Genomic DNA, 27500 nt, shown 5'->3' on the forward strand with positions numbered 1-27500 from the left:
AGACAGACAGAAAGAGAGAGGCAGAGACAGAGAGAGGGACAGAGAGACAGAGCGAGGCAGAGACAGAGAGAGGGACAGAGAGAGACAGACAGAAAGAGAGAGGGACAGAGAGAGGGAGAGACAGAGAGAGGGACAGAGACAGACAGACAGAAAGAGAGAGGGACAGAGAGAGGGAGAGACAGACAGACAGAGAGAGGCAGAGACAGAGAGAGGGACAGAGACAGACAGACAGAAAGAGAGAGGGACAGAGAGAGGGAGAGACAGACAGACAGAGAGAGGCAGAGACAGAGAGAGACAGACAGAAAGAGAGAGGGACAGAGAGAGGGAGAGATAGACAGACAGAGAGAGGCAGAGAGAGACAGACAGAAAGAGAGAGGGACAGAGAGAGGGAGAGACAGACAGACAGAGAGGCAGAGACAGGGAGACGGGGAGGGACAAAGAACAAGACCTGTGTGTTTAACAGCTGACAGGCTGTAAAGGCCTTTTAAGGCAGCAGAGACAGAGAGGGACAGAGACAGACAGAGAGAGGCAGAGAGAGAGACAGAGACAGACAAAGGGGGGGGGTGCAGACAGAGAGAGAGAGAGACAAATAAAGAGACACAAAGATGATTTAGGTTTATAAAAACACTGAATTCAAAGACAGCTGTCCATCAACAAGAGACAGACAGACAGACAGACACTGAGGGAGTGGGGCAGACAGACAGTGAGTGAGTGGGACAGACAGACAGTGAGTGAGTGGGACAGACAGACAGACAGACAGACAGACAGACAGACAGACAGACAGACAGACAGACAGACAGACAGACAGACAGACGGCTGCTGCAGCACACAGAACTCTGACTGCAGTGATGTGAGTGTTTCAGCCTCTGAACTGAACCAGAACCGAAGGAGCTGGAAATAATGAGAGTCACATGTCAGCTGATCTCACACATGTTTTACCTTTGTCTTTGATGTGTCCTCTCACACACACACACACATGTTTTACCTTTGTCTTTGATGTGTCCTCTCACACACACAGTGTTGTTATAGGTTGTTACTTCAGGGTTTGATTGGTTGATTTCTCTCTGACAGCAGGATGAGTGATGTTTGATTGGTTGATTTCTCTCTGACAGCAGGATGAGTGATGTTTGATTGGTTGATTTCTCTCTGACAGCAGGATGAGTGACGTTTGATTGGTTGATTTCTCTCTGACAGCAGGATGAGTGACGTCCAGTTTGCTTCAGCTTCCGTCTCAAACATCACGGGTTCATCAGTAGGAGGAAGTTCCCATGGCAACGAGCCCCCAGCCTTCGTCCTGCCACCCTGTAACGCCCGGGTGACTCTGGGAGGAGTCGCCCGGCTGGAGGGGAAGGTAAGACCCAGCTCTAACTGAAACGTTCTTTGAGTGGAGGATTTGTCCACCGTCTGTGGGACTGCTGATGGAGACGGCCTCCACACTCTGATGCTCCCATCAGGAGGCTTCATGAAGCGCAGGGATTAACATTTCTTCAGTCTCATGACAGGCTGCGTCCTGAGTTCAAACACCACAAACACTCCGCTCACCGCCTTTTCTCCTTTCATCCCGTCCGCGAGGTCACTCAGACTCTGACTGAACAAGCTTCACCTGAAGGCAGCATGTCTGCCTCAGCTGTGAGAAGAATGTCTGAGTAATCCCACAGCGCCTGAATGCAGTGTCAGTCCACAAACATGATGGATGGAGCCGCTGGGCCTCAGCATCGAGCTGGAAGTCATCAACAGTCCACACATGTCCTGCCACATGCTGCACACACACAGACACACACACAGACAGACACACACACACACACAGACACACACACACACAGACATACACACACAGACACACACACACAGACATACACACACAGACACACACACAGACACACACACAGACACACACACACAGACACACACACACACAGACACCAACACAGACACAAACACACACAGACACACACACACACAGACAGACACACACACACAGACACACAGACACCACACACACACAGACACACACAGCACACAGCACACAGACACACACACACACACACACAGACAGACACACACACACACCACACACAGACACACACACACACACAGACACACACACAGACACACACACAGCCAACAGCGACACACACACACAGACACACACACACACAGACACACCACACACAGACACACAACACACCAGACACACACACACCACAGACACACAACACACAGACAGACACACACCACAGACACACACACAGACACAGACACACACACACACACAGACACACACACAGACACACACCACACAGACACACACACAGACATACACACACACAGACACACACACACACAGACACACAAACACATGCACGCACGCACACAGAAAGAGACAGACGCACACACACACACACAGACACGCACACACAAACACAAACTCACGCACACTCCCAAACACATGCACACACACACAAACACACACAGACACACACACACTCACACACAGCAAGGACTGAGGTCAGTATTTGAGAATAAATTAGCAGCATTAGTTTCTGTGTTTCAGGTGCGTGGTCATCCTGAGCCACAGGTCACATGGTACAGGGAGGGGAAGGCTGTGATTGGAGGAGAGCGTTGTGTCCTACAACAAGGTGGGCGGGGCACCTTCAGCTTGATGGTAGTTGGAGTCACAGAGGAGGACCTGGGCCCTTACACCTGTCAGGCATCCAATCAGGCGGGGGTCCGGCAGGTTACCGTGGAGATCCATCTGGAAGGTACGCATACCTGCAGACACCTGCCCCCCCTCTGTGCTCGTCCTACAGCTTAGCGTTCATCATGCAGGTCATCATGGTGTTCAGTGTTTACATCAGGATCCAGAGCTGCTGTTAGCTTCAGGTTTCAGAGGAATGAGGCCGACCTCTGAAACCCACAGAGGATCAGTTCTTTCTTCTACTTACTGTGATTCAACAACCCAAACTGTTTCTGATGTTTTTGCAGTGAATTCTGGGAAGAAATACATCCTACCATCCTCCATGAAAACAGGGTGAGCTGTGCTTCACAGTCATAACTCAGGAGGAGGAGGAGCAGGAGGAGAAGGTGGAGGAGGAGCAGGTGGAGGAGGAGGAGGAGGAGGAGGAGGAGGAGGAGGAACAGGTGGAGGAGGAGGAGGAGGAGGAGGAGGAGGACGAGGAGCAGGTGGAGGAGGAGCAGGAGGAGGAGGAGGACGAGGAGCAGGTGGAGGAGGAGGAGGAGGACGAGGAGCAGGTAGAGGAGCAGGTTGAGGAGGAGGAGCAGGTGGAGGAGGAGGAGGAGCAGGTGGAGGAGGAGGAGGAGGAACAGGTGGAGGAGGAGGAGGAGGAGGAGGAGGAGCAGGTGGAGGAGGAGGAGGACGAGGAGCAGGTAGAGGAGCAGGTTGAGGAGGTGGAGGAGGAGGAGGTGGACGAGGAGGAGCAGGTGGAGGAGGAGGGGGAGCAGGTGGAGGAGCAGGTTGAGGAGGAGGAGGAGAAGGAGGGGGAGGGGGAGAAGGAGGGGGAGGGGGAGAAGGAGGAGGAGGGGGAGCAGGTGGAGGAGGAGGAGGTGGACGAGGAGGAGCAGGTGGAGGAGGAGGAGGACGAGGAGCAGGTAGAGGAGCAGGTGGAGGAGGAGGAGGTGGACGAGGAGGAGCAGGTGGAGGAGGAGGGGGAGCAGGTGGAGGAGCAGGTTAAGGAGGAGGAGGAGGAGAAGGAGGGGAGGGGGAGAAGGAGGAGGAGGGGGAGCAGGTGGAGGAGCAGGTTAAGGAGGAGGAGGAGGAGGAGGAGGAGCAGGTGGAGGAGGGGGAGCAGGTGGAGGAGCAGGTTAAGGAGGAGGAGCAGGAGGAGGAGGGGGAGGAGGAGGAGGGGAGGGGGAGGAGGAGGGGGAGCAGGTTAAGGAGGAGGAGGAGGAGGAGGAGCAGGTGGAGGAGGGGGAGCAGGAGGAGGAGGAGGAGCAGGAGGAGGGAGAGCAGGTTAAGGAGGAGGAGGAGGGGGCAGAGGAGGGGGAGGGGGAGGAGGAGGGGGAGGAGCGGGAGGAGGAGGAGGAGGGGGAGGAGCGGGAGGAGGAGGAGGGGGAGGAGGAGGAGGAGGAGGGGGAGCAGGTGGAGGAGGAGGGGGAGCAGGTGGAGGAGGAGGAAGAGGAGGGGAGCAGGTGGAGGAGGAGGAAGAGGAGGGGGAGCAGGAGGGGGAGCAGGTGGAGGAGGAGGGGGAGCAGGTCAGGTTTCTATGAGTCAAACAGCAGCTGCTCGCGGCTCGCAGGCTGTGAATGCAGAAGCAACCAGCAGGGGGCGCTGCTGCACACAGTGTAAACAATGTAAATGACGAGCTGTGATGACAGGACTCCATTTCCCATGGTTCCAGGTGTCGTCCCTCGGTGCCAGTGCTGAACAGGCCCAGTATTTGGAGTGAGAGTCCACCAAAGTTCATCAGCAAACCGAGCCGAGTGTTCGCCACTCTGGGACAGAGCGGGAAGTTCTCCGCCAAAACGACAGGACGCCCTCAGCCGCGAGTCACGTGGTACAAGGTGGGAGGAGCTTAGTCACTGGGACACTGCCTAAAGGTTCCAACACACAGGTGATGTCATCACTTCACATGTCTCTGTGTCTCTCAGGGGGAGGCGGAGCTTCAGTCTGGCGGGAGGGTCAGTGTGTATGAGCGTGCTGGCCTTCACCTTCTGGAGATAAAGGAAGTGTGTGCTGAGGACGCAGGAAGTTACACGTGTTTGGTCACAAACGGTGCTGGAACCGTGACCGCCAACACCGAGCTCTCTGTCCAGGGTGAGCCGACCAATCAGAGCACAGGATGGTTTGTCTGATCATGTTAAAGCTGCTCATAGAAAGTATTATGTCTCCCCCTGCTGGCCCCACACACACACACACACATCACCCAAAGTATGATTCCTGCGAGGGTTAAATCTGTTAGCAGAGAAAAATGGTTGTAATACCGCGGGTGTCCACTGGGAGGAATCAGCAGCTGAGCAGAAGCAAAGCTTTCTGATGAAGGTGTGTTTCTGTGCTGACGTCTCCTCTTCCTCCTCTTCCTCCTCTTCCTCCTCCAGGTGCTCCTGGAAACTGCAGCAGGTGAGTCCACCATGAGCAGAATCCCACCACACTGGGACATTTGAGACATTCACAGGACTAAGATGTGTCCTAATGTTAGTCACTAAGCAACATGACAACAGCAGTCACAGCTCCACACCACAGAACACGTTCTTAAAGAGGACCCTGACAAACCTGGAGGTGAGGGAGGTCAGCTGTCAGACTTCACTGTCTCTGCTAAGACAACATGGAGCTATGCATGCTGGGAAACCTGTACATAAACATTTAAATCCAGTTAACCCTGTCTTTAAGAGGGATCGTTCATCTTTCATGAACTGCAGTCAGTGTTTCATTTCCTCCCTAAGTCACCAAGTACTGAACCAGACTGCCCCCCCTCACAGGAGTGCACAGCGACCCGAGGACCCAGCAACCGCAGCCAGGGCTCTGGACAGAGCTGCTCCCAGCTCCCAGCCAGCGAATCCCAGAGAGGAGGGGGACCAGACCTGGGAGTCAGCGGCATGGAGGAGCAGACCGCTCCCTCTGCTGGCCGGTGGCAGCACTGCAGCTGCTCAGGTCACTGCAAACAACAACAGTTTGATGATGATGATGATGATGATGATGATGATGATGATGATGATGATGATGATGACAGCACATAAGCTTTAATGCAGTAGACAGACAGAATAGAATACGGTGACAGTGTTTTAAACCTCTGGCAGCAGATACAGAGCTAACAGAGGAGGACTATCGCTGTGTGTGTCTGAACGTCCGTCTGTCTGCAGGTCCGGCCCGGCCTCAGTCCTGATCCGGTTCGGTCCAGTTCAGTCCTGCAGTCAGCTGCCAGCAGCAGGTCAGAACTCTGTTATTTCTCAAATGATGAATGTCTAGTCTTAGAGTATTTCTTCTTACAGTCATCTGATTGATCTGATCTGATAGATCTTATTGATTGAGTTTGTGATGGCACTCTTTACTGTTTCAGGGCTGTGAGGAGGTCCACGTTGGGATCTGGCCTGCGGTTCGAGGCTGTTCCTTTAGACCAGGAGGCCACAGAGGGGGCACAGGTTTCCTTCACCTGCCAAGGTCATTGTCTGCTGAGTCTCAGTGTTCTGTGTTTTTACAGCCTCAGCTTTAAACATCAGTTTTATAACGGACAGCAGCTCACAGCATGATGCATCCTACTGTCACTAGAGCTGCATCAGTGACCAGTCAGTGAACAGAACAGGCTCTGTCAGGGTAGTCTTCTGCTGAAATGACCCCTCTCAGCCTGTAGGTGTCGCTGTTACACTGACCTGTGCTGATCTTTCCTGCATTCAGTGTCCTCTGCTGCCATTGCCATGGTTACCTGGCTGAGAGACGGGCTTGCAGTGAAGACCAGGCCCGGTCTGCAGCAGAGACTAGACGGCACCTGTCTGTCTCTCACCATGGAGAGGGTGAGACAGGGGGACCAGGGGACATACCGGTGTCAGCTGACCACTGGTGATGGACTGACTGTCGACTCAGCAACATGGGTGCTCCGTGTCCAAAGTAAGACGCGTCTGTCCATCTGTCTGTGGTCAGTAAGACCCTGCTCATCTCCTTGTATGTCCTCATACATCTGTCTCTGTCTCTCCTCAGGTGTGTCCCGGCCCCCCGTCTTCCTCAGTGTGCTGCAGGGCTGCAGTGTAACAGAGGGTCAGACTGTCAGCCTGCAGGTCCGCGTGGAGGGAAAACCTGCTCCGAGGGTCAGCTGGCTGCTGGACGGTCAGTGTGTTTCAATAAACACATGGTGTTAGCATTAGCAGTTAGCGGTTATGTCTGTTTTACCCTGGACACAGTGGAGCAGACCCTGATGCTACATGAGCTTAGCTTCTCCTGATTGTGCTGTGCTGCCCAGCTGTTTGTAGTTTGTAGTCTGAGTGAGGTTTGTGTCCAGCAGAGGGCAGCACACACTGCAGATACAGACCAACATGAGCTCAGAGTACACAGATAGAGCTAATGTAGCTACATAACAGGACATCATATGGATGAACACAGATAAGGCTGGTGAAATGAATTACAGTGACGGAGAGGAGGGCAAGCAAAGGAAAGCAGTCTTTGGAACCTGGTCCTGAACGGGCCGAGACTGTAGAATCAGAAAAGACTGAGGAGCCGAGCTCAGCACAGTCGAACCTCAGCCAGGAGCTCAGTGAAATCCTCCAGGTTCAGGACATCCTGCTGCATCACTGCACCCTCACTCAGCTTTGTTTGTGGTTTGTTTGTGCGTGGAGCGTCAGAGCGATCCTTCAGCGTGCTTCTTGTAAAAGAATGCATCATTGTTCTGAAACCAGGTTCCACTCTGCCCTCTCAGAAGAGGTCCGTCCCTCCTTTTTATGAAAGCTGTGTTTTGCAGTTGAATCAGCGGGCCCTGTTTTACAGTGCAATGTGGTGCGGCTCTTAAAAAAAAGGTACGAGAGCTGGAAGCCATATAAAGACAAAACATGCTGCTGCTGCAGCGCACACACAGAAACACACAGAAAGACCGAAGCAGCCCCAACAAGGGCATGCAGAGGAGTCCACAGCCAGAGCGTGGCCGCTGGGCTTCCTCCTGTTGTGAGGACTCCTCCTGCATACACTCCTCACACCCACAGCAGCCTCTGGCCTTTCACTGTTCCTCGCATCAGTCTGATTATCTGAGCATGTTACTGTACAGATGTAGGTGTTACCGGTCTCTCTGGTCTCTAGGTGGCTCTGTGATGTTGAAGTAATGGTTAACCAGCATGTTATGGGTTAATACTTCACAGGGATATAGTGCTGCCTTAAACCCAGTGTGTGTTAGCATCTCAGCTAATGTGACCCTGCTGGAGCTGGTTTATAGTACATGTCTACTGCTGGCTTCAAACATCATAAAGTGATGTGAGGATGATCACACACACACACACACACACACCTGTGTGCAGATGTTCTGTGATGGACTCAGCCGTGTTAACACAGAGATGATGAAGACGTCTCTTCTTCCTCCCTCAGAGCGTCCTGTTCCGGCGGGGGCCCTGTCCTCGTATGTTGGGGGCGTGGCCATGCTGACCCTCCAGAATGTGTCGTGCCGTGATGAAGGCCTGTACGTGTGTGTGGCAGAAAACAGCCATGGTCGAGCAGAAAGCAGCGCCCGGGTGCTGGTCAAAGGTCAGAGGCCGTGGTTACATTCATACTGTGAAGTCCAGAATATTGCTGCCTGAGAGAGTGAGAGTAGTGTAGGCAGAGCCGGAATGATCAGTGGAGTGAATGAAAAGTGTCATGTGACTATCAGTTATCAGTCTGTCAAACAGGAACCCTCATCAGGACTTTATAAGGACGATCACGGCAGGACACCCCTGACTGAACACCAACACACTGAGTGAAATATCAGGAGGTTCCCACAGACTGACCCACTTGACCCACAGTCAGCCATCACTGCATGTCCATGTGTGGACAATAAAGTTTCATGTGCAGTCTGAGAACACGCAGCAGCTGCTCTTTGATTCAAGCAGCAGGACGTCACACACGTCAAATAAAGGTGCAGACACACCTGCACGAGAGCTCAGATACTTATCTGAGAACACACACAGTGACAACTTTCTGTTCTGTGACACACACAGAACAAAACACACACACCACATGTTGATCCTCACATAGGCACACACTAATGTTCACCCATTAAACACATCAATCACACACACACACACACACACACACACACGTGTCAAGAAGAGATAGAAAAGGAAGTCCAGGATCCATATATGGGAAAGTGAGGATCGGACTGACGGTCACAGACACACACACACACACAGCTGTTGTTCTAACAACACTGACTCTTGTCACATGTTTGCTGTGAATCACAGATCTGACCTGAAACTATAGCTGTGTTTAAATCTGAGCTCAGTGTAATACCACCATCAGCCACAAGGGGCTAAAAATCATCAACTTCTGTGAGTCGGTCAGTTTCACTCTTCTTCATGTGTGTCTGCAGGCAGGCTGCAGGGCACCAGGTCAGAGGTCACAGAGGTCAGGGCAGCGTGCGAGGCTCCTCACTTCATCAGCCGCCTGGCCGACCTGAAGGTGATGGACGGCAGCAGAGTGGTCATGGCGGTGGAGCTGAGCGGTACGTCCATGTTCTGCGTGTGTGAGAGCTGTGGTATTTCCTGTCTGATCTCCTGGGAGATGCTGGAGATGAGATGAGGACAGATTTACTCTTCATTTCCTCTTTTTGTGTGTGTCAGTGTGTTTCTGACTGTGTTCTGCTCCTGTTTGCGGGGACATGGCTCTGTCCACACAGTCAACTTCCATCTGAGGACAAAAGTCCATCCTCATAAAAGCATTAACAGTCCTCATTAACAGGAGACTGGGTATTCCCCAGACAGACGCACAGCTCCGTGTGTGTGTGTGTGTGTGTGTCTGTCTGTGTGTGTCTGTCTGTGTGTATATGTGTGTGTGTGTCTGTGTGTGTCTCTGTGTGTTGGTGTCTCTGTGTGTGTGTGTCTGTGTGTGTCTCTGTGTGTTGGTGTCTCTGTGTGTTGGTGTCTCTCTGTGTGTGTGTCTGTGTGTGTGTGTCTGTGTGTGTGTCTGTGTGTGTCTCTGTGTGTGTGTGTCTCTGTGTGTGTGTCAGTGTGTGTCTCTGTGTGTGTCTGTGTGTGTGTCTCTGTGTGTTGGTGTCTCTGTGTGTGTGTGTCTCTGTGTGTGTGTGTCTGTGTGTGCGTGTCTGTGTGTGTCTCTGTGTGTGTCTGTGTGTGTTGGTGTCTCTGTGTGTGTGTGTCTCTGTGTGTTGGTGTCTCTGTGTGTGTGTGTCTCTGTGTGTGTGTGTTACATAATGATTTTCCACAGAGGGTTTTCTCCATATAAGCTGTGAGGATCAGATGTTCTGCTCCGTGCTGTCACTCAGTGCACTGAGAGCATCTTCCTGTTTCAAACACGCCGCCTGTTGTTGGAGCTTCGTCAGTCTGAACTCCTCTGAAGATCGTGTTCACAGTCTGAAGATCGTGTTCACAGTCTGAAGATCGTGTTCACAGTCTGAAGGTCGCGTTCACAGTCCGAAGATCGCGTTCACAGTCCGAAGATCGCGTTCACAGTCTGAAGATCGTGCTCACAGTCTGAAGATCGCGTTCACAGTCTGAAGATCGCGTTCACAGTCTGAAGGTCGCGTTCACAGTCTGAAGATTGCGTTCACAGTCTGAAGATCACGTTCACAGTCTGAAGGTCGTGTTCACAGTATGAAGACCGCGTTCACAGTCTGAAGATCGTGCTCACAGTCTGAAGATCGCGTTCACAGTCTGAAGGTCGTGTTCACAGTATGAAGACCGCGTTCACAGTCTGAAGATCGCGTTCACAGTCTGAAGATCGCGTTCACAGTCTGAAGGTCTGAAGCTTTTGTTTGTGTGACCATGGAGACACCGGCAGCCCCAGGCCTGCAGTGAGGGCTGCTGCTCACTTGGTTGGTTGTTTGCTTCAGCAGCTGATCTGTGTGGGTGCTGAGGCGGATTAAAGATAAACAAAGTAATTCTGATCTGATTCTGATTCTGCTGGTCCTGGTCGGCTGGCCGTGGGTTTTTGTGTGAGGTCCCTGGACCTGACTGATGTGCTGCCTCTCAGGCCACCCCCCTCCGCAGGTGCTGTGGTTTCATGATGGCCAGGAGGTGATGGAGTCAGAGGACTTCCACCTGCTGAGGGAGGAGAGCCGCTGCACTCTGCTGATTCAGGAGGTGTTTCCCGAGGACAGGGGCACCTACAGCTGCCGGGCCTGGAACCAGTACGGAGAGGACCAGACCCAGGCCCAGCTCACAGTGGAAGGTACGCTGCAGTCCCTCTGGGGGCTGTCGTATGTAAACGGGTGTGTCAGGTGGTGTCATGAAGTGAACACACAGTGATGCTGTGAGGCAGTAAGCAAACCTGAAACCCAAGACTCAGAGGTTGATGGGGGTCCAGAGAGGCAAAGACCTGACTCACTGTGACTCTGCTTGTTCTGAGAGGTATGTCGTGTTTTTGGTTCTGTTGCAGAGCCTCAGGACGGCGTGCAGCCCTGGTTCATCAGCAAACCCAAACCGGTGAGCGCCGCCCTAGGTCAGCATGTCCTCCTGTCCTGTGCCATCGCTGGAGACCCGTTCCCTCAGTACACCTGGACCAGAGCTGACCTGAGCCAGCCTCTGACTTCCAGAGGGGACTACGAGCTGCTGCAGAAAGAGGACGTCGTTTCTCTTCTCATCAGGTTAACACCTAAAACAGCAAAAACACCAAACAGCTGTTCCTCAGCCTGACTCTCTCTCTCTCTCCTTCAGACGAGTGAAGAGGCATCATGCAGGAGACTACCTGATCCGCCTGAGGTAGATCCACTCTGTGCTGCACTCACATCCACAAATAGAAGCAGATATTTAGTAGACATGCTACAGTAATCCCCATGATCTACAGTACTGAGCAGAACTGAGGATTAACCCCCCCATCCCCAGCCCAGTTCATCATCCATGCTGTCACACGGCACAGATTCACTTCTTCACCTCCGATAACAGCAGCTGCACGTTAAGGAAAAACAGGCAGGGAGAGCGTCCTGTCTGAGTTCTGTTCTGCTCAGCTTCATGTGGTCTGAGTTCTGTTCTGCTCAGCTTCATGTCTGAGTTCTGTTCTGCTCAGCTTCCTGTCTGAGTTCTGTTCTGTTCAGCTTCATGTCTGAGTTCTGTTCTGCTCAGCTTCCTGTCTGAGTTCTGTTCTGCTCAGCTTCATGTGGTCTGAGTTCTGTTCTGCTCAGCTTCATGTCTGAGTTCTGTTCTGCTCAGCTTCATGTCTGAGTTCTGTTCTGCTCAGCTTCATGTGGTCTGAGTTCTGTTCTGCTCAGCTTCATGTCTGAGTTCTGTTCTGCTCAGCTTCATGTCTCTGAGTTCTGTTCTGCTCAGCTTCATGTCTCTGAGTTCTGTTCTGCTCAGCTTCATGTCTGAGTTCTGTTCTGCTCAGCCTCTGATCAGTAGATTCTGCTTTTCACGTCCTGTCTGAGCTTCTGTCAGCACAAGTCATCACTGTCTGTCTCACAGGAACAGCGTTGGAGAGTGCAGTGCAGCGGTCAGTCTGTCGGTCAGCGATGGAAGAGGGACAGACAGGAGAGGACCGAGGGGACAGGGAGCAGACGACAGCAGGTGAGGCCTCCATCATCCATCCACCCAACACCCGTCCTCATCATCCTCCATTCATCACTCTTCATCTGTCCCTCACCCATCCATCTATCACCCATCACCCTCCATCTATCACCCATCATCCTCCATCTATCACCCATCACCCTCCACCCTCCATCTATCACCCATCATCCTCCATCTATCACCCATCACCCTCCATCTATCACCCATCACCCTCCATCTATCACCCATCACCCTCCATCTATCACCCATCACCCTCCATCTATCACCCATCACCCTCCAACTATCACCCATCACCCTCCATCTATCACCCATCACCCTCCATCTATCACCCATCACCCTCCATCTATCACCCATCACCCTCCATCTATCACCCTCCATCTATCACCCATCACCCTCCATCTATCACCCATCACCCTCCACCCTCCATCTATCACCCATCACCCTCCATCTATCACCCATCACCCTCCATCTATCACCCATCATCCTCCATCTATCACCCATCACCCTCCATCTATCACCCATCATCCTCCATCTATCACCCATCACCCTCCACCCTCCATCTATCACCCATCACCCTCCATCTATCACCCATCATCCTCCATCTATCACCCATCACCCTCCATCTATCACCCATCATCCTCCATCTATCACCCATCACCCTCCACCCTCCATCTATCACCCATCACCCTCCATCTATCACCCATCACCCTCCATCTATCACCCATCACCCTCCATCTATCACCCATCACCCTCCACCCTCCATCTATCCCTCCCTCTGTCCTATATTCAGGATCCTAAAGCTCCTGTAATCTGTCCCAACAGACTGACCAATCAGAGTCAGTGTTTCTTTTTTTGTTTACTCTGTGTGGATGAAACATTGTTTGTTTATTTAATGAAGCTGTAAATAATCTGTGGTGTTAAAGCCACTGAAAGGACGAAGAGGAGGCGACATGACTGAGCTAATGAAGACCTGCACTGACTCCTCTACAGCAACTGGGACAACTGGGAATTAAGAGAGGAGAGGAGGGGGGGGGGAGAGGAGGGGGGGGGGGGAGGGGGGGGGGGAGGGAGAGGAGGAAGAGGAAGAGGAGGGAGAGGGGGAGGAGGAGGAGGAGGAGGAGGAGGACGAGGGAGAGGGAGAGGAGAGGAGGGAGAGGCGGAGGAGGAGGAGGGAGAGGAAGAGGAGGGAGAGGGGGAGGGAGAGGAGGGGGGAGAGGGAGGGGGAGGGAGAGGGAGAGGAGGGGGGAGGGGGAGGAGGGAGAGGAGAGAGTCTTTAGAGCCTAGTTTCACTTTGTTTACATCTGTGTGTGTGTGTCCAGTCTGTTCATGCCCATATAAGGACAGCTGAGTCACTTGTGATGTAACATGAACAAAAAGTCCAGGTCCTGCTCCTCCCCTCCCAGCTGCAGGGGGCGGAGCCTGTCCCCCTGTGGCAGAGGGGCTTTAACCCTGCTCAGTTTATTCCCTGTGTCTCACTCCATCTGTCTCATCCAGCCCCACAGCAGCAGGAGTAGTGAGAGGAGGAGGAGCAGCTAGTGGGACCGCGGTGCTGAGAGGAGGTGCGAGAGGAGGAGCAGCAGGAGGAGGAGGAGGCGTGGAGCAGAGAAGCAACAGCAGCAGCGGTGGTCGGCAGTGGCAGGAGGCCAGACAGGAGCGGAAGGAGATCCCACAACTCCTGCACCTGCACCAGGAGGAGAAGAGGAAGGAGGAGGACCAGGACTGTCCCACTGCTGCTCCCAGAGGCCTCCTCAGGCGCTGCGTGGAAACCAAGGAGCGGGCCGAAGAGGAGCTGCGACAGAGGGAGGCGCAGCAGCTGGACTTCCGCTCGCTGCTGGGACGCCGAGCTTTCCACGCCAAAAACAATCACCAGGAAGAAGAGCACAGGGAGGCCGGCACCGAGCACCGCCGCCACATGGATTTTAAGGCCAACCTCAAGGGGGTCAAACCCAAGACGGACGAGAAGGGGAACTCCCCTCAGCAGGTCGACTTCCGCAGCGTGCTGGGGAAGAAGGGTGCTGCTGGCAGCAACGGCAACAAGCCTGCAGAGACACCTGGAAAGAACTCCGCTGACTTCCGCTCCGTCCTCGGCAACAAAAAGAAACCAGGGAGCCCGGAGAAGAACGGCGAGAAGGTGGACGTGAACAACTGTGTGGATGGAGGGATTAAGGAGACGAGCAAGGGAGGAGGAGGAGGAGGAGGAGGAGGAGGAGGCAAGGCGCCGGAGTTTGTGGAGAAGCTGAGCGACGTGACGGTGCTGGACGGCCAGCGGCTCCGGCTGCAGTGCCGCCTCAACGCAGCCGCTGATGTCTCTGTCACCTGGACGCTGGATGGGAAGGTCATCAAGCCGTCCAAGTTTATCGTCCTCGCCAACGAAGGTCAGAGGTCACACTCAGATCAACAGGAAGGGTTTAAATGTTGGCAGCTGCCTCGTACAGAGGGTTCTGTCTGAGGAGGTCAGTGAGAGGTGGCGGCAGGTGCACCAGCAGAAGAATCATCGCACACTTTAGGCAGCAGCAGGTTACACCGCCCAGTGTCTGCAGGCTTAGTGTCCAAGTGTGAAGGTGGAGTCAGGACATTTAGCTCTGAACCAACTGTTGATGGAGCAGAGAGGATTCAGACTCTATTAATAGACCACAGATGTGAAACAATAGAGCGCAGGGAGGATGTGACTATTGCTGGTATTTCATATGGGAACAGATCACTTTACAGACCACACACACACTCAGCTGTCTGAACTGCACCTGTGAGGTCCAGCATGGATGCATTCATCCTGCTGCAGGATTCTGTCCCCACAGCCTCCGCTCGTCCTGCAGCTCTGTTTATGGAGGCTTATAACAGAACATGAGGATTTATTTCAGTACAGTATTCAGCCTCTCGCCTTGCCTCTACAGTTTCATCTGTTATTCTAAACTGAAGCTGTATTTAAGCCACGACAGGACTCAGTATTGTCTGTGAGTCAGGACAGGCTGTGATAAGGTCAAAGGTCAGTCAGTACTGATTCCTGCTCAAACATGAAACTGTACTAGAACCTGTGTAACCCGCACAGCCTCCATCACTGTGGTGCTGTTTCAGACATGTGATCATGAGGCTAACTTTATCAGGAAAGCTCAGCCTCAGGGTCAGACATGTCTGATATCCAGGCTGCAGTCAGCCTCTGTCTGTCCGGTCAGGTAATGACAGGTAGACGCCACCAGTCAGAGCTCATCAGACAGCCAGGTCCTCACAGGGATACCAACACTCACACAGCGAGTCCTGTGGAGGCTGACACAGTGAAGACCTGCTGCTCCATCTGTGTGTACGTGTGTGTTTATGAACACTGAGGATTCCCTGTGTGTGTGTGTGTGTGTGTGTGTGTGTGTGTGCAGTAATCCCTGCCTGTGGTATTTCGGTCCCGAGGACATCCCCTCATGCATTACTCTGTGTGTTTATCCTGCCTACAGAGGACTTGTGTTCAGTGATCACAGAGATGTTCTCAGACAGGCAGCTGTAGCTGCACACACACACACACACACACACACACACTCTGCTCCACACCACAAAGGTCTGGCTGATGGAGACCTGCTGAGGAGGCTCTGTCTGTGTGGCTGCATGCAGAGTGCTGGTTGTTCAGGTCAGACTGATCTGTTGGATCACAGAGGTCTGCAGAGAGCGCCCCTCTCAGGTGGACTTGGCTAAGACACACCTCACATTAGGAATGATTCAGGAGTCTTTACGCAGCAGGCTGAACACGGTGAGATGACAGATCAGCATTAAGAAGTGCAGCGATGCTCTGATTCCTACGTCCTGAGGTAGATACGATAGGTCCTCCAGTCTGAATGTCTTTGTGGACAGACGGCCAGTGATGGCTGCTCCTGGATGTCATGCTTTGTGTTAATGTGTTGTTGTGTTTGCAGGCGGGCTCTGCTCTCTGACCATTGACAAAGCTCTGCCAGAGGATGAAGGCCAGTACAGATGCAGAGCAGAGAGCCCAGCGGGCCGGGCGGAGTGCTCCTGTATGGTCCTAGTGGACGGTAAGGACGACGTCATTATTGTTATTTACTGCATGTGTACACTGTGTAAGGTCAACTCTCAGGAGATCACAACCATGACTGTAGAAGGAGCAGAGACGTGGACAGGTTCAGCACTCTGTGTACACATATTCAAAACTCTATTACAAAAATGACAAAGAAATAGAAGATTTCATCATTTCCAGTTCACAAAAATCTGAAACATGTTGGTATGAGACAGCCCAGACCTCCTCCCTCCAACCCCTCATTTCCCAGGATTCCTCAGGAGCCTCCATCTGTGCAGAGTTTCCTGTAATTAGAATGAATCTGCACAAACAGTCTGTATTTATCACAGATCTCTGTTCCTGGAGCTGGTGTCCACCATGGGCCGAGGCTGATGGGAAATCAGCTGTTCATCTCTCAGCCTGACTTAATGGCAGCGGTCTGTAAACATCAGAGCTCCTCTGTCTGCTCCTCCGAAGCCTCCGCTGCCGTCCTGCGTCTCTGCACTGAGCTGGAGTTCAGTGCTAAATATTTAGCAGCACACAAACAGCTGCTTTAATTAAAACTGCTGCCTGTTTGTGTGTCTCTGGAGGAACTGAGTCCAACGGCAACAATTCTGCAGAGTTATGTTTGTGTAACATGAGACACTCTGAGGACACAGATCAGGTTCAGAGAGGACGTCCCCAGACCTCTGAGCTAAAGGTAGCCTGACCGGGCTGATGTGGGATGTGGAGGTCCATCAGAGGCAGTTCCAGTCACCTGTCTCTGAGCAGTCCAGATCAGCTGTCTCCACACATCTGGACAACATCTGCACCCCTCAGTGAACCCCACACCGACCCCTGAGGACTGGTGATGACATCACCAGCAGCTTTGACCATGGCCTTTCAAAGTTTAACCAATGAGATCCCGGCTCTGCGTGACATCACAGATGTGAGCTGCAGAGTGATGGAGGTCTCACACAGTCTGTCTTTTTCCCCTCATGGGTCGGTCTGCATGGACTGAGAGGAGCTTCACACCAAACACAGTCCGTTCCAAAGTTCCAAAGTTCCAAAGTTCCACATATTGATCACTGATCAGAGGGGGGGGGTACATGATCTGATCCAAAGCTAAGCTCACAGATGTCATGGAGCAGCTGTGTGCACATATTTAACACCTGTCCCCCTCTGTCTCCCTGTCCCTCTGTCTCCCTGTCCCCCTCTGTCTCCCTGTCCCTCTGTCTCCCTGTCCCTCTCTGTCTCCCTGTCCCTCTCTGTCTCCCTGTCCCTCTCTGTCTCCCTGTCCCTCTCTGTCTCCCTGTCCCTCTCTGTCTTCTGTCCCCCTCTGTCTCCCTGTCCCTCTCTGTCTCCCTGTCCCTCTCTGTCTTCTGTCCCCCTCTGTCTCCCTGTCCCTCTCTGTCTCCCTGTCCCTCTCTGTCTTCTGTCCCCCTCTGTCTCCCTGTCCCTCTCTGTCTACTTATCCCCCTCTGTCTCCCTGTCCCTCTCTGTCTCCTCTCTCCCTCTGTCTCCCTGTCCCTCTCTGTCTCCCTGTCCCTCTCTGTCTACTTATCCCCCTCTGTCTCCCTGTCCCTCTCTGTCTCCTCTCTCCCTCTGTCTCCCTGTCCCCCTCTGTCTCCTTGTCCCCCTCTGTCTCCCTTTGTCTCCCTCTGTCCCTCTCTGTCCCCCCCCCCCCTCCTTTGTCTCTCGCCCTCATGCAGACCCTACAGAAAACTCTCCAGCGGACAAGAAGTCCAAGAAGGCGACTCCGACCTCAGAGAGTGAGTTTCCAAAATATGCAGCTGCAGCAGCCTCTTTCCTTTTGTCCCAATATGGAGCTGCAGGCTGGGATCACTGGTTCCCACACACACACACACACACACACACACACACAGACACACACACACACACACACAGAAGGCTGCTGGTTCTATTTTAAAGCATCTCTGTGTATCATTGGAAACATCAGTTCGTACATCACTGTCAGATTATTATTCCTACCTCCGTAACAGTAAACCCTCTGCACATTAAGACCACGTTTCCCATCATCCCTGGTGCCCCCCCCCCCCCCCCCCCCCCCCCCCCCCTCTGAATACCATAAACATTCCATAAAGCTTTCATGGCTCGGCCTCCATCGAGCTCTTATTTATGCTCCATCGCTGCACCTGGCTGGTTTCAACTTTAAGTTCATTTCTGTCTTTACATATGAACTTCATGACAATCCCGTCTGCATTTCTGTCTTCATGAAGTGTGAGTGTGTGTGTGTGTGTGTGTTTGACTTTGAGTTGTCTTTCTGTCTTCAGCCCCCAGTGGAAAATTGACTCTTATCTTTATGATCCGAGTCTTAATCCTTCCTGCACTCTCTGTGTCTGTGTGTGTGTGTGTGTGTGTGTGTGTGTGTGTGTGTGTGTGTGTGTGTGTCTGTGTGTGTCTGTGTGTGTGTGTGTCTGTGTGTGTGTGTGTGTGTGTCTGTCTGTGTGTGTGCATTCCTCAGTGTAGATTCACTGCTGTGGATGGATGGGGCTGTAACTGACTGTATGTTGACCGTGGCCTGGCTCTGATCAGGTTTATGAGGTTCTGGAGGCAGCTTCAGCAGCTGAGTCTCAGATCTGGTCTCAGATCCTGGACTCTGCTGCTGCCATTTGTAACATGAGATTGGACTTTTCTTTTGTTGGTGCTAAGCTAAAAGTTTTCTACAGTTTCCACACTCAGCTGAAGCAGGTCTAACTAGCGTTAGCTCCTGCTAATGCTAGTCAGCTGATTAGTAACCACAGGATATAGTTGTTAGGTTAGCAACGTGCTTTCACATGTTAGCATGACTCCATGCTTATGGCTTGTCTTCATGTCCAGCAGAGTCATTATTGCAGTTGAAGCTGAAAGCTGTGCTGACACACTCTGAGGTGCAGGATGGTTGCAGGCTAACATTATGCTTGGTGTGCTACTCTGCAGAGTGTTGCACGCCTCCTACATGTGTGCCTGCGGCCTCCTCAAACTGCCAGGTTCCTCCTGCTTTAGCCTTTCACTACCTGGAGGAGGAGGAGTTAAACCTCAGTGAAGCCTTCAGTGAAGCAAGGTGACAAAAGAAATTCAGTTTCAGACTGAAGTGCTGGACATGAGGAGACACTGAGTCCTCTGCAGAGTTTCTGATCTGAGCTGCAGGAGGGAGGACGGGGAGATGGGGGAGGTGTGGGGGGGAGCACTGGGAGCTCTTCGTGGCTTCTCTCCCACACTTCCATTTAAGGGCTTGTTTCTGACTCTGCCCGCTCTGTCAGACTTTGTTTTACTTCACAGATTAAAACCCTGAAAGTGTCTCTCCTTTTAAGAAGCTCCGCGGCTTCATGCTGCTGGTGGGGGTTAAAAGAGCCGCGAGCAGAGCTGGCTGTACGGCTCGCACAGATGCCCCCACATATATGTCTGTGGGGGTGGGCTCATGTTTGAGGCATGGTCACAGGTATTGATTTATTGATTCATGGAGCATTAACTGTTCAAACTTCATTAATGGTTGTTACTGCAGTCTTAGCGTCAGAGGACACACCTGTCCAGAGGAAGACACTTCTAACAGGACGAGGGAACAGGAAGTGCTGACATGTTTTAGGACTCGTTCCTGTGGTGCAGTATTACCTGTGAAGCTGTGAGGGCGGGCACGCACCGTGGTGCAGAGGTGGGGGCCTCTCTGTGTGGAGTTTGTCTGGCTTCCTGCCAAATACAAAGATGTGCTCCTTAAGGGTTAATTACAGATAATGAATGGGCCTGTGATGGACTGGTTACCTGTCCACGGTGTACCCCGCCTCTGGCCCATTGACAGGCTCCAGGCTTTAAACACGAGGTCACTGTCACATGATCAGACGGGCTGCATCAGTGCCATCAGTACGTACATAGTCTCGCTGATGTAGTGCCTTCATGATGCATTGTGGGATTCACTGAGTGCACTTTATGGGGTTAAATGATTCTCAGTGTTCAGACACACTACCACACAGTAAACACTGTGCACTACTCTGCATGTAGGGGCTGGATTCAGATGCAGCCTCAGTCTGTGTCAGTTACCATGGTAACACCACTGAATTACTAGAAGATGGATGTACAGACTGATCATCCATCAGAGACAGATAGGTGGCGACAGTGATAATAAGAGTGTTAACTCACCGACTCCTCTGAGACACACACAGCTGAAGGCCCACTGCCAACGCATAGCAGCACCTCCACCTGTTAGCACAGGGTGATGTGCCAGACTGAGTGTGTGTGTGTGTGTGTGTGTGTGTGTCTGTGTGTGTGTGTGTCTGTGTGTGTGTGTCTGTGTGTGTGTCTGTGTGTGTGTGAGTGTGTCTGTGTGTGTGTGTCTGTGTGTGTGTGAGTGTGTCTGTGTGTGTGTGTGTGTGTCTGTGTGTGTGTGTGTCTGTGTGTGTGTGTGTCTGTGTGTGTGTCTGTGTGTGTGTGTGTGTGTCTGTGTGTGTGTGTGTCTGTGTATGAGTGTGTCTGTGCGTCTGTGTGTGTGTGTGTGTGTGTGTGTGTGTGTGTGTGTGTGTCTGTGTGTGTGTGAGTGTGTCTGTGTGTGTGTGTCTGTGTATGAGTGTGTCTGTGCGTCTGTGTGTGTGTCTGTGTGTGTGTGTGTGTGTGAGTGTCTCTGTGTGTGTGTCTGTGTGTGTGTCTGTGTGTCTGTGTCTGTGTGTGTGTCTGTGTGTGTGTCTGTGTGTGTGTCTCTGTCTGTGTGTCTGTGTGTGTGTGAGTGTGTGTGTGTCTGTGTGTGTCTCTGTGTGTGTCTGTGTGTGTCTCTGTGTGTGTCTCTGTGTGTGTCTGTGTGTGTCTGTGTGTGTCTCTGTGTGTGTGTCTGTGTCTGTGTGTGTGTCTGTGTGTGTGTCTGTGTCTCTGTGTGTGTCTCTGTGTGTGTCTGTGTCTCTGTGTGTGTCTCTGTGTGTGTCTGTGTGTGTCTCTGTGTGTCTGTGTGTCTGTGTGTGTGTCTGTGTCTCTGTGTGTGTCTCTGTGTGTGTCTGTGTGTGTCTCTGTGTGTGTCTGTGTCTCTGTGTGTCTCTGTGTGTCTGTGTGTGTCTCTGTGTGTGTCTCTGTGTGTCTGTGTGTGTCTGTGTGTGTCTCTGTGTGTGTCTGTGTGTGTCTCTGTGTGTCTCTGTGTGCCTCTGTCTGTGTCTCTGTGTGTGTCTCTGTGTGTGTCTGTGTGTGTCTCTGTGTGTGTCTCTGTGTGTCTCTGTGTGTGTCTGTGTGTGTCTCTGTGTGTCTCTGTGTGTGTCTGTGTGTGTCTCTGTGTGTCTCTGTGTGTCTGTGTGTGTCTCTGTGTGTGTCTCTGTGTGTCTGTGTGTGTCTGTGTGTGTCTCTGTGTGTGTCTGTGTGTGTCTGTGTGTCTCTGTGTGCCTCTGTCTGTGTCTCTGTGTGTGTCTCTGTGTGTGTCTGTGTGTGTCTCTGTGTGTGTCTCTGTGTGTCTCTGTGTGTGTCTGTGTGTGTCTCTGTGTGTCTCTGTGTGTGTCTCTGTGTGTCTCTGTGTCTCTGTGTGTCTGTGTGTCTCTGTGTGTTATGTTAAACAGTTGCACATCAATCCTTCGCTCCAGCAGCAGCTCTGTCAGTTTTATTTAACACGTCGCTCTCGTGTTCTGTTATTCTTATCTGCTCACAGACACACACACAGACACACACACACAGTGTGCTGTGATGGACAGCCTGGACCTCCTCCACCTGCACCAACACACACCAATAAATAGCAGGCTACATCTGAAATATGTAACAGCAGCATGTCTGAACTCTGATCTTTAGCATGTCGTGGATCAGGTCTCTGATTGGCTCAGACAGCTGCTGACAACAACAACACAGCTGTCCGTCATTGTTTCAACAACAAACAACAAACGCTCTGCAGCTCAGTCAGCACTGAAACTCTACACTCTCTGTGATCCAGATCCCGGCGTGTGATCCAGGGTCAGCCTTTGGGCCATAGTTTAGTCATCATGTCATCTCTCTGTTGTGTACAGTTGCCATGGTAACCACTAGCATTAGCTGAGTGTGTGTGATCGTGTTGAGAAGTTAAAGCAGATCTTTGGTCAGTAAAGATCTCAGAGGATTTGCTCTGTACATGGTAATGACTCCATGTCTGTGCTGAGAGCGCCCCCCTTTGGACAGAGGTCCTCCTGTCTGTTAACACAGAGTGTGTGTTGGAGCTTCCACTAGTGTGTGTGTGTGCGTGTGATGCTGTGTGTGTGTTTGTGACGCTGTGTGTGTGTTTGTGACGCTGTGTGTGTGTGTGACCTTCTCAGATGGCAGCAGGCTTAGCTTTAATCACAGACTGTTTGGTCCCATCAGGTGTTCAGAAGAAGACGACAGGTTCATTACCAACATGAAAACATTCCTCTGCAGGAACTGTTTCCTGCATCCAGAGGACTGTTTTTAGTTTGTCCATATATGGTCATGTCAGACGTTCCTCGCCTGTGTGTGTGATGCTGTGTGTGTGTGTCTCTGTGTGTGTGATGCTGTGTGTGTCTGTGTGTGTGTCTGTGTGTGTGTGATGCTGTGTGTGTCTGTGTGTGTGTCTCTGTGTGTGTGATGCTGTGTGTGTGTCTGTGTGTGTGTCTGTGTGTGTCTGTGTGTGTGTCTCTGTGTGTGTGATGCTGTGTGTGTGTCTGTGTGTGTGTCTGTGTGTGTGTGTGTGATGCTGTGTGTCTGTGTGTGTGTGATGCTGTGTGTGTGTCTGTGTGTGTGTCTCTGTGTGTGTGTGTGATGCTGTGTGTCTCTGTGTGTGTGTCTCTGTGTGTGTGTCTCTGTGTGTGATGCTGTGTGTGTCTGTGTGTGTGTCTCTGTGTGTGTGTGTGATGCTGTGTGTCTGTGTGTGTGTCTGTGTGTGTGTGATGCTGTGTGTGTGTCTGTGTGTGTGTCTCTGTGTGTGTGTGTGATGCTGTGTGTCTCTGTGTGTGTGTCTCTGTGTGTGTGTCTCTGTGTGTGTGTGTGTCACCCCTCTCTCAGCCCGCTCACACTGACTGTCTGTCTGCTTTGTGTGTTTCAGGTGAAGCCAGAATAAAGAAGCCGACCCCAAAGACTCCTCCCAAACAAGGTGAGCCCCCCCCCCCCTGCAGGGTTTACCTGTCAGTGTAACAACAGAAACCAAAGAGGTGCATTATGGGAAATGTAGGACTGTATGCAGGAAACACCCAAAATGACAATGATCTAATAATAATGTGTGGAGTCCTCTCCCTGAGCCTGCGAGGGTTTTCTCCTCCCACACTAAGACGTGCTTGTTGGTGAGTGTGAACGGTTGTCTGTGTGTGTCTGTGTGTGTTTGTGTGTGATGCTGTGTGAGTGTGTGTGTGTGATGCTGTGTGTGTGTGTGTGTGTCTGTGTTTGTGTGTGAGTGTGTGTGATGCTGTTTATGTGTGTGTGTGAGTGTGTGTGATGCTGTGTGTGTGTGTCTGTGTGTGTGTGTGATGCTGTGTGTGAGTGTGTGTGATGCTGTGTGTGTGTGTGTGTCTGTGTGTGTGTGTGTGAGTGTGTGTGATGCTGTGTGTGTGTGTCTGTGTGTGAGTGTGTGTGATGCTGTGTGTGTGTGTGAGTGTGTGTGATGCTGTGTGTGTGTGTCTGTGTGTGTGAGTGTGATGCTGTGTGTGTGTGTGTGTCTGTGTGTGTGTGTGTGAGTGTGATGCTGTGTGAGTGTGTGTGTGTGATGCTGTGTGTGTGTCTGTGTGTGATGCTGTGTGAGTGTGTGTGTGTGATGCTGTGTGTGTGTGTGTGTCTGTGTATGTCTGTGTGTGATGCTGTGTGAGTGTGTGATGCTGTGTGAGTGTGTGTGTGAGTGTGTGTGAGTGTGTGTGATGCTGTGTGAGTGTGTGTGTGTGTGTGTGATGCTGTGTGAGTGTGTGTGTGTGTGAGTGTGTGTGATGCTGTGTGAGTGTGTGTGTGTGAGTGTGTGTGAGTGTGTGTGATGCTGTGTGAGTGTCTGTGTATGTGTGTGCGTGTCGCCCTGTGACGGACTGGTGACCTGTGAGTGACCCCGCCTCTCACTTGCTGGGATAGGCTCCAGCCCTGTGACCCTGCGCTGCAGGACAGCAGGGGGCGCCGCTGACTCTGAGCACAGATCTACTCTGAAGTGATAGTTAATATTTGTGGTCTGTTTTGATCAGTTTGCCTCGGAGGACGTTTCTACATCTTTAAAGGAACAATTTGATGTCTGCTGCTGGAACTAGTTTGTGTCTGCTTCCGTTGTCTTGTCCCTTTTGGCCGTCATGTATTATTGATCATTGATTTGCTGGTCCAGCTCTGCCTCCTCAGATCCTGCAGTTCCCAGAGGACATGAAGATCCTGGCGGGCGAGAAGGTGGAGATTCTCTGTAAGTTCTCTGGAGCTCAACCCATCAACTGCACCTGGCTGAAATTCAGGAAACCAGTGAGTCACACACACACACAGGCTGAGGCTATTGATTACTGATCATAAAGGAGGTTGTTTCTTATAGTTTGACCTGAAGAGTAGTGAGGTGCATCATGGAGAGTCTGAGGCCTGCAACAGTCTGAGGGTGCGGACCTGGATCATGAAGCAGGTCTTTGTGTGACAGTCAGTCTGCTGTGTCCCCTTCAGATCCAGGAGGGCTCGTGTGACGTCTCCATAGAGAGCACCGACAGCAGCAGCAAGCTGACCATCGGCAGCGGGCAGCAGGAACACTGCGGCTGCTACACCGTGGAGCTGAGGAACAGCTACGGCCTCCGACAGGCCGCCCTCAACCTGACCATAGTTGGTGAGACTCACTGAAGCCCGGTGACCCGGCAGCTGTTGCTGCAGTGGCTGATTAAGAGGTGTGGATGTGAGCTTTAATGTGTGATGTGATGGAAGGCTTTACTCTGACTGACTGGTGCAGGGTGAGACTTCTCTCTGAAGTGTTCTGTAGCGCCCCCTTCAGCAGGGGCACAGAGATGTCAGGGTGCTGTGTCTGTACTGAACTGTGCAGCCTTTAGGGGTCAGTGTCTTCATCCTTCTCTCTTCCCCCAGACAAACCTGACCCACCAGCGAAGGTTCCTGCAGCCTCAGATATCGGGCGGTCCAGTCTGACGCTGTCCTGGTACGGGCCGACCTACGACGGAGGCAGTGCCGTGCAGTCCTACAACCTGGAGATCTGGGACTCAACAGAGCAACAGTGGAAACACCTGATGTCCTGCAACAGCACCTCCTACAACATACAGGTGTGTGTCTGTGCGCCCACACAGCCTCAGAAGCACACATCTTCTCAAAGCTGTGTGTTTGTCTCTAGAACCTTCTTCCAGACCGGCAGTACAAGTTTCGTGTCCGCGCTCAGAACATCTACGGGGTCGGAGAGCCAAGTGCTGAGTCTGAACCGGTGACTGTTGGGCTGGACGATGGTGAGACCAATCAGACTAACACGTTCATGTGTTCATACAACAAGTCATGACCCAACAGCTTGTCTAAAGACATCTGGACACTGTCTCTTTACCAAAGAGCTTTATGGCTTCAGGTTTACAAAGGAGACCTTGTAGGAGGGTCAGGACAAAGTCTGTCTGAGCCTCACACACACACTTTAAGGTTTGTGTTGGTCCAGAACAGTCCATCAAACCAGGAGAGACTCCGCCCCTGATGGGTCTGTGACTGTGGTGTGCTGTGGTGGTTTCTGGTGCTGGTCCACAGACCCTGAAGGCAGTAGGCATGACTTAGACGTTAGATGTTAGACAGGTGTGGTGAGAGAGCGCAGGAGAGACAGGAAGTCACATTTATCAAACCTGAAACCACATGTGTGGTCCAGTTCCTGTGTCATCGTAACGGTCCACAGAACAAAGTAACACACTACAGAGCGTCACACTAACACAGCAGCAGCCTCGCTGAGCCACTAACCGAACTAACAGCCTCTGTTCACCCACAGACGGCCCCGAGGACGCCGAGGCCGAGGAGGAGGACGACGGTACGCCCACATCACTTCCTGTTTCACTGCATCAGCTCATTAACTTCATACAAACTACACATATCGCTTGATGTCATGAAATCATGTGACAACATGACCTAACATGACACGACACACACACAGCATCCCATCAGAGTTAATGACTGACCCGACCTCTGTGTGCTTGTGTCAGACTCTGAGAAGGAGCCGGACTACAGAGACGTGACCATCAGAACTGACATGAAGGTGAAGGAGCTGTACGACGTGGAGGAGAGGCTGGGAACGTAAGGCTCCGCCCACACTCTTCTCTTCCACAGCGCTCCAGGGCCTCTGCAGAACACAGTTTTAACTGTGTGTGTGCCACAGGGGGAAGTTCGGTCAGGTCTTCAAACTGGTGGAGAAGGCGACAAAAAAGGTTTGGGCGGGAAAGTTCATCAAGGCGTACTCTGCGAAGGACAAGGAGAACGTGCGGCAGGAGATCGGCATCATGAACAGTCTCCACCACCCCAAACTGGTCCAGTGCATCGACGCCTTCGAGGGCAAGTCTGACATCGTCATGGTCCTGGAGATGTAGGTGCTCCTTACATTCAGTGAGCTGTTGTTATTGTATTGATCAGTCTGCACATGATCAGTGTGTTAACCCCGTCATCACTGACTGATGGTCCTGGCCTGCAGGGAGGAGGCGTGTTGTTCATGTACACACATCCCACCCACACAGAGCTGATCCTGACTCTGGCTGACTGAGGATCAGCTCTGCAGAGGACAGTCTCAGTAATTTGATCTCCAAACTCAGCAGAGATGGTTCTGATAGTTGGAAAATAATTCTCTGGCCAACTATGAGAGGAATGTAAGCTGCTGCTTCCTGCCTGCTAACCACAGCCAGCTCACTGTCATCCATCAGACCATGAACCCATGCACTGTGATGGCTGCAACCTGAACTCTCAGCTGCTGAGTGAGGAGGAGGTCAGGGTAAATACAAGCAGCAGACGGGGGGTGTTACTGTTAGTGCTGTAGTACACCAACATGAACCTCCAGCCTGGTGCAGACTGCAGACACAGCCTGATACACAGCAGACAGGATCCATCAGCTGATCTAACAGCACAGAGCGGGGCATCATCCACCACCCACAGAATCCCACAGCAACCCACAGAAACCCACAGAATCCCACAGAAACCCACAGAAACCCAGAACAACCCACAGAATCCCACAGCAACCCACAGAATCCCACAGCAACCCACAGAATCCCACAGCAACCCACAGAAACCCAGAACAACCCACAGAATCCCACAGCAACCCACAGAATCCCACAGCAACCCACAGAATCCCACAGCAACCCACAGAAACCCACAGCAACCCACAGAAACCCACAGCAACCCACAGAAACCCACAGCAACCCACAGAAACCCACAGAATCCCACAGCAACCCACAGAATCCCACAGCAACCCACAGAAACCCACAGCAACCCACAGCAACCCACAGCAACCCACAGAATCCCACAGAAACCCACAGCAACCCACAGAAACCCACAGAAT

At 52.2% G+C, this 27500-nt stretch overlaps 1 protein-coding gene across 3 annotated transcripts in view; it reads left to right on the forward strand.

Moving 5' to 3' along the window:
• mylka (myosin, light chain kinase a) overlaps nt 1-27500 on the forward strand; it is a 35023-nt gene that overhangs the window by 2412 nt on the left and 5111 nt on the right. The window contains exons 2-29 of one of the 3 annotated variants that reach the window (XM_028433829.1): nt 1195-1351; nt 2555-2762; nt 2986-3031; nt 4359-4521; nt 4609-4774; nt 5056-5077; nt 5437-5608; nt 5818-5885; nt 6015-6115; nt 6350-6559; nt 6650-6775; nt 8018-8173; nt 8997-9128; nt 10613-10810; nt 11018-11225; nt 11296-11340; nt 12040-12141; nt 13636-14516; nt 16035-16151; nt 17824-17883; nt 23097-23144; nt 24342-24469; nt 24659-24815; nt 25067-25257; nt 25326-25434; nt 25950-25988; nt 26161-26251; nt 26334-26537. In XM_028433829.1, coding sequence (XP_028289630.1) covers nt 1199-1351; nt 2555-2762; nt 2986-3031; nt 4359-4521; nt 4609-4774; nt 5056-5077; nt 5437-5608; nt 5818-5885; nt 6015-6115; nt 6350-6559; nt 6650-6775; nt 8018-8173; nt 8997-9128; nt 10613-10810; nt 11018-11225; nt 11296-11340; nt 12040-12141; nt 13636-14516; nt 16035-16151; nt 17824-17883; nt 23097-23144; nt 24342-24469; nt 24659-24815; nt 25067-25257; nt 25326-25434; nt 25950-25988; nt 26161-26251; nt 26334-26537 — 4301 coding nt within the window. In that variant the 5' untranslated portion in view covers nt 1195-1198. The remainder of the gene's footprint in view (nt 1-1194; nt 1352-2554; nt 2763-2985; nt 3032-4358; nt 4522-4608; nt 4775-5055; nt 5078-5436; nt 5609-5817; nt 5886-6014; nt 6116-6349; nt 6560-6649; nt 6776-8017; nt 8174-8996; nt 9129-10612; nt 10811-11017; nt 11226-11295; nt 11341-12039; nt 12142-13635; nt 14517-16034; nt 16152-17823; nt 17884-23096; nt 23145-24341; nt 24470-24658; nt 24816-25066; nt 25258-25325; nt 25435-25949; nt 25989-26160; nt 26252-26333; nt 26538-27500) is intronic. The other 2 variants (XM_028433830.1, XM_028433831.1) reach the window with 2 other exon arrangements.

This window comes from Parambassis ranga, chromosome 21 (assembly GCF_900634625.1).
Source record: "Parambassis ranga chromosome 21, fParRan2.1, whole genome shotgun sequence".
NCBI classification, from domain to species: Eukaryota; Metazoa; Chordata; class Actinopteri; family Ambassidae; genus Parambassis; species Parambassis ranga.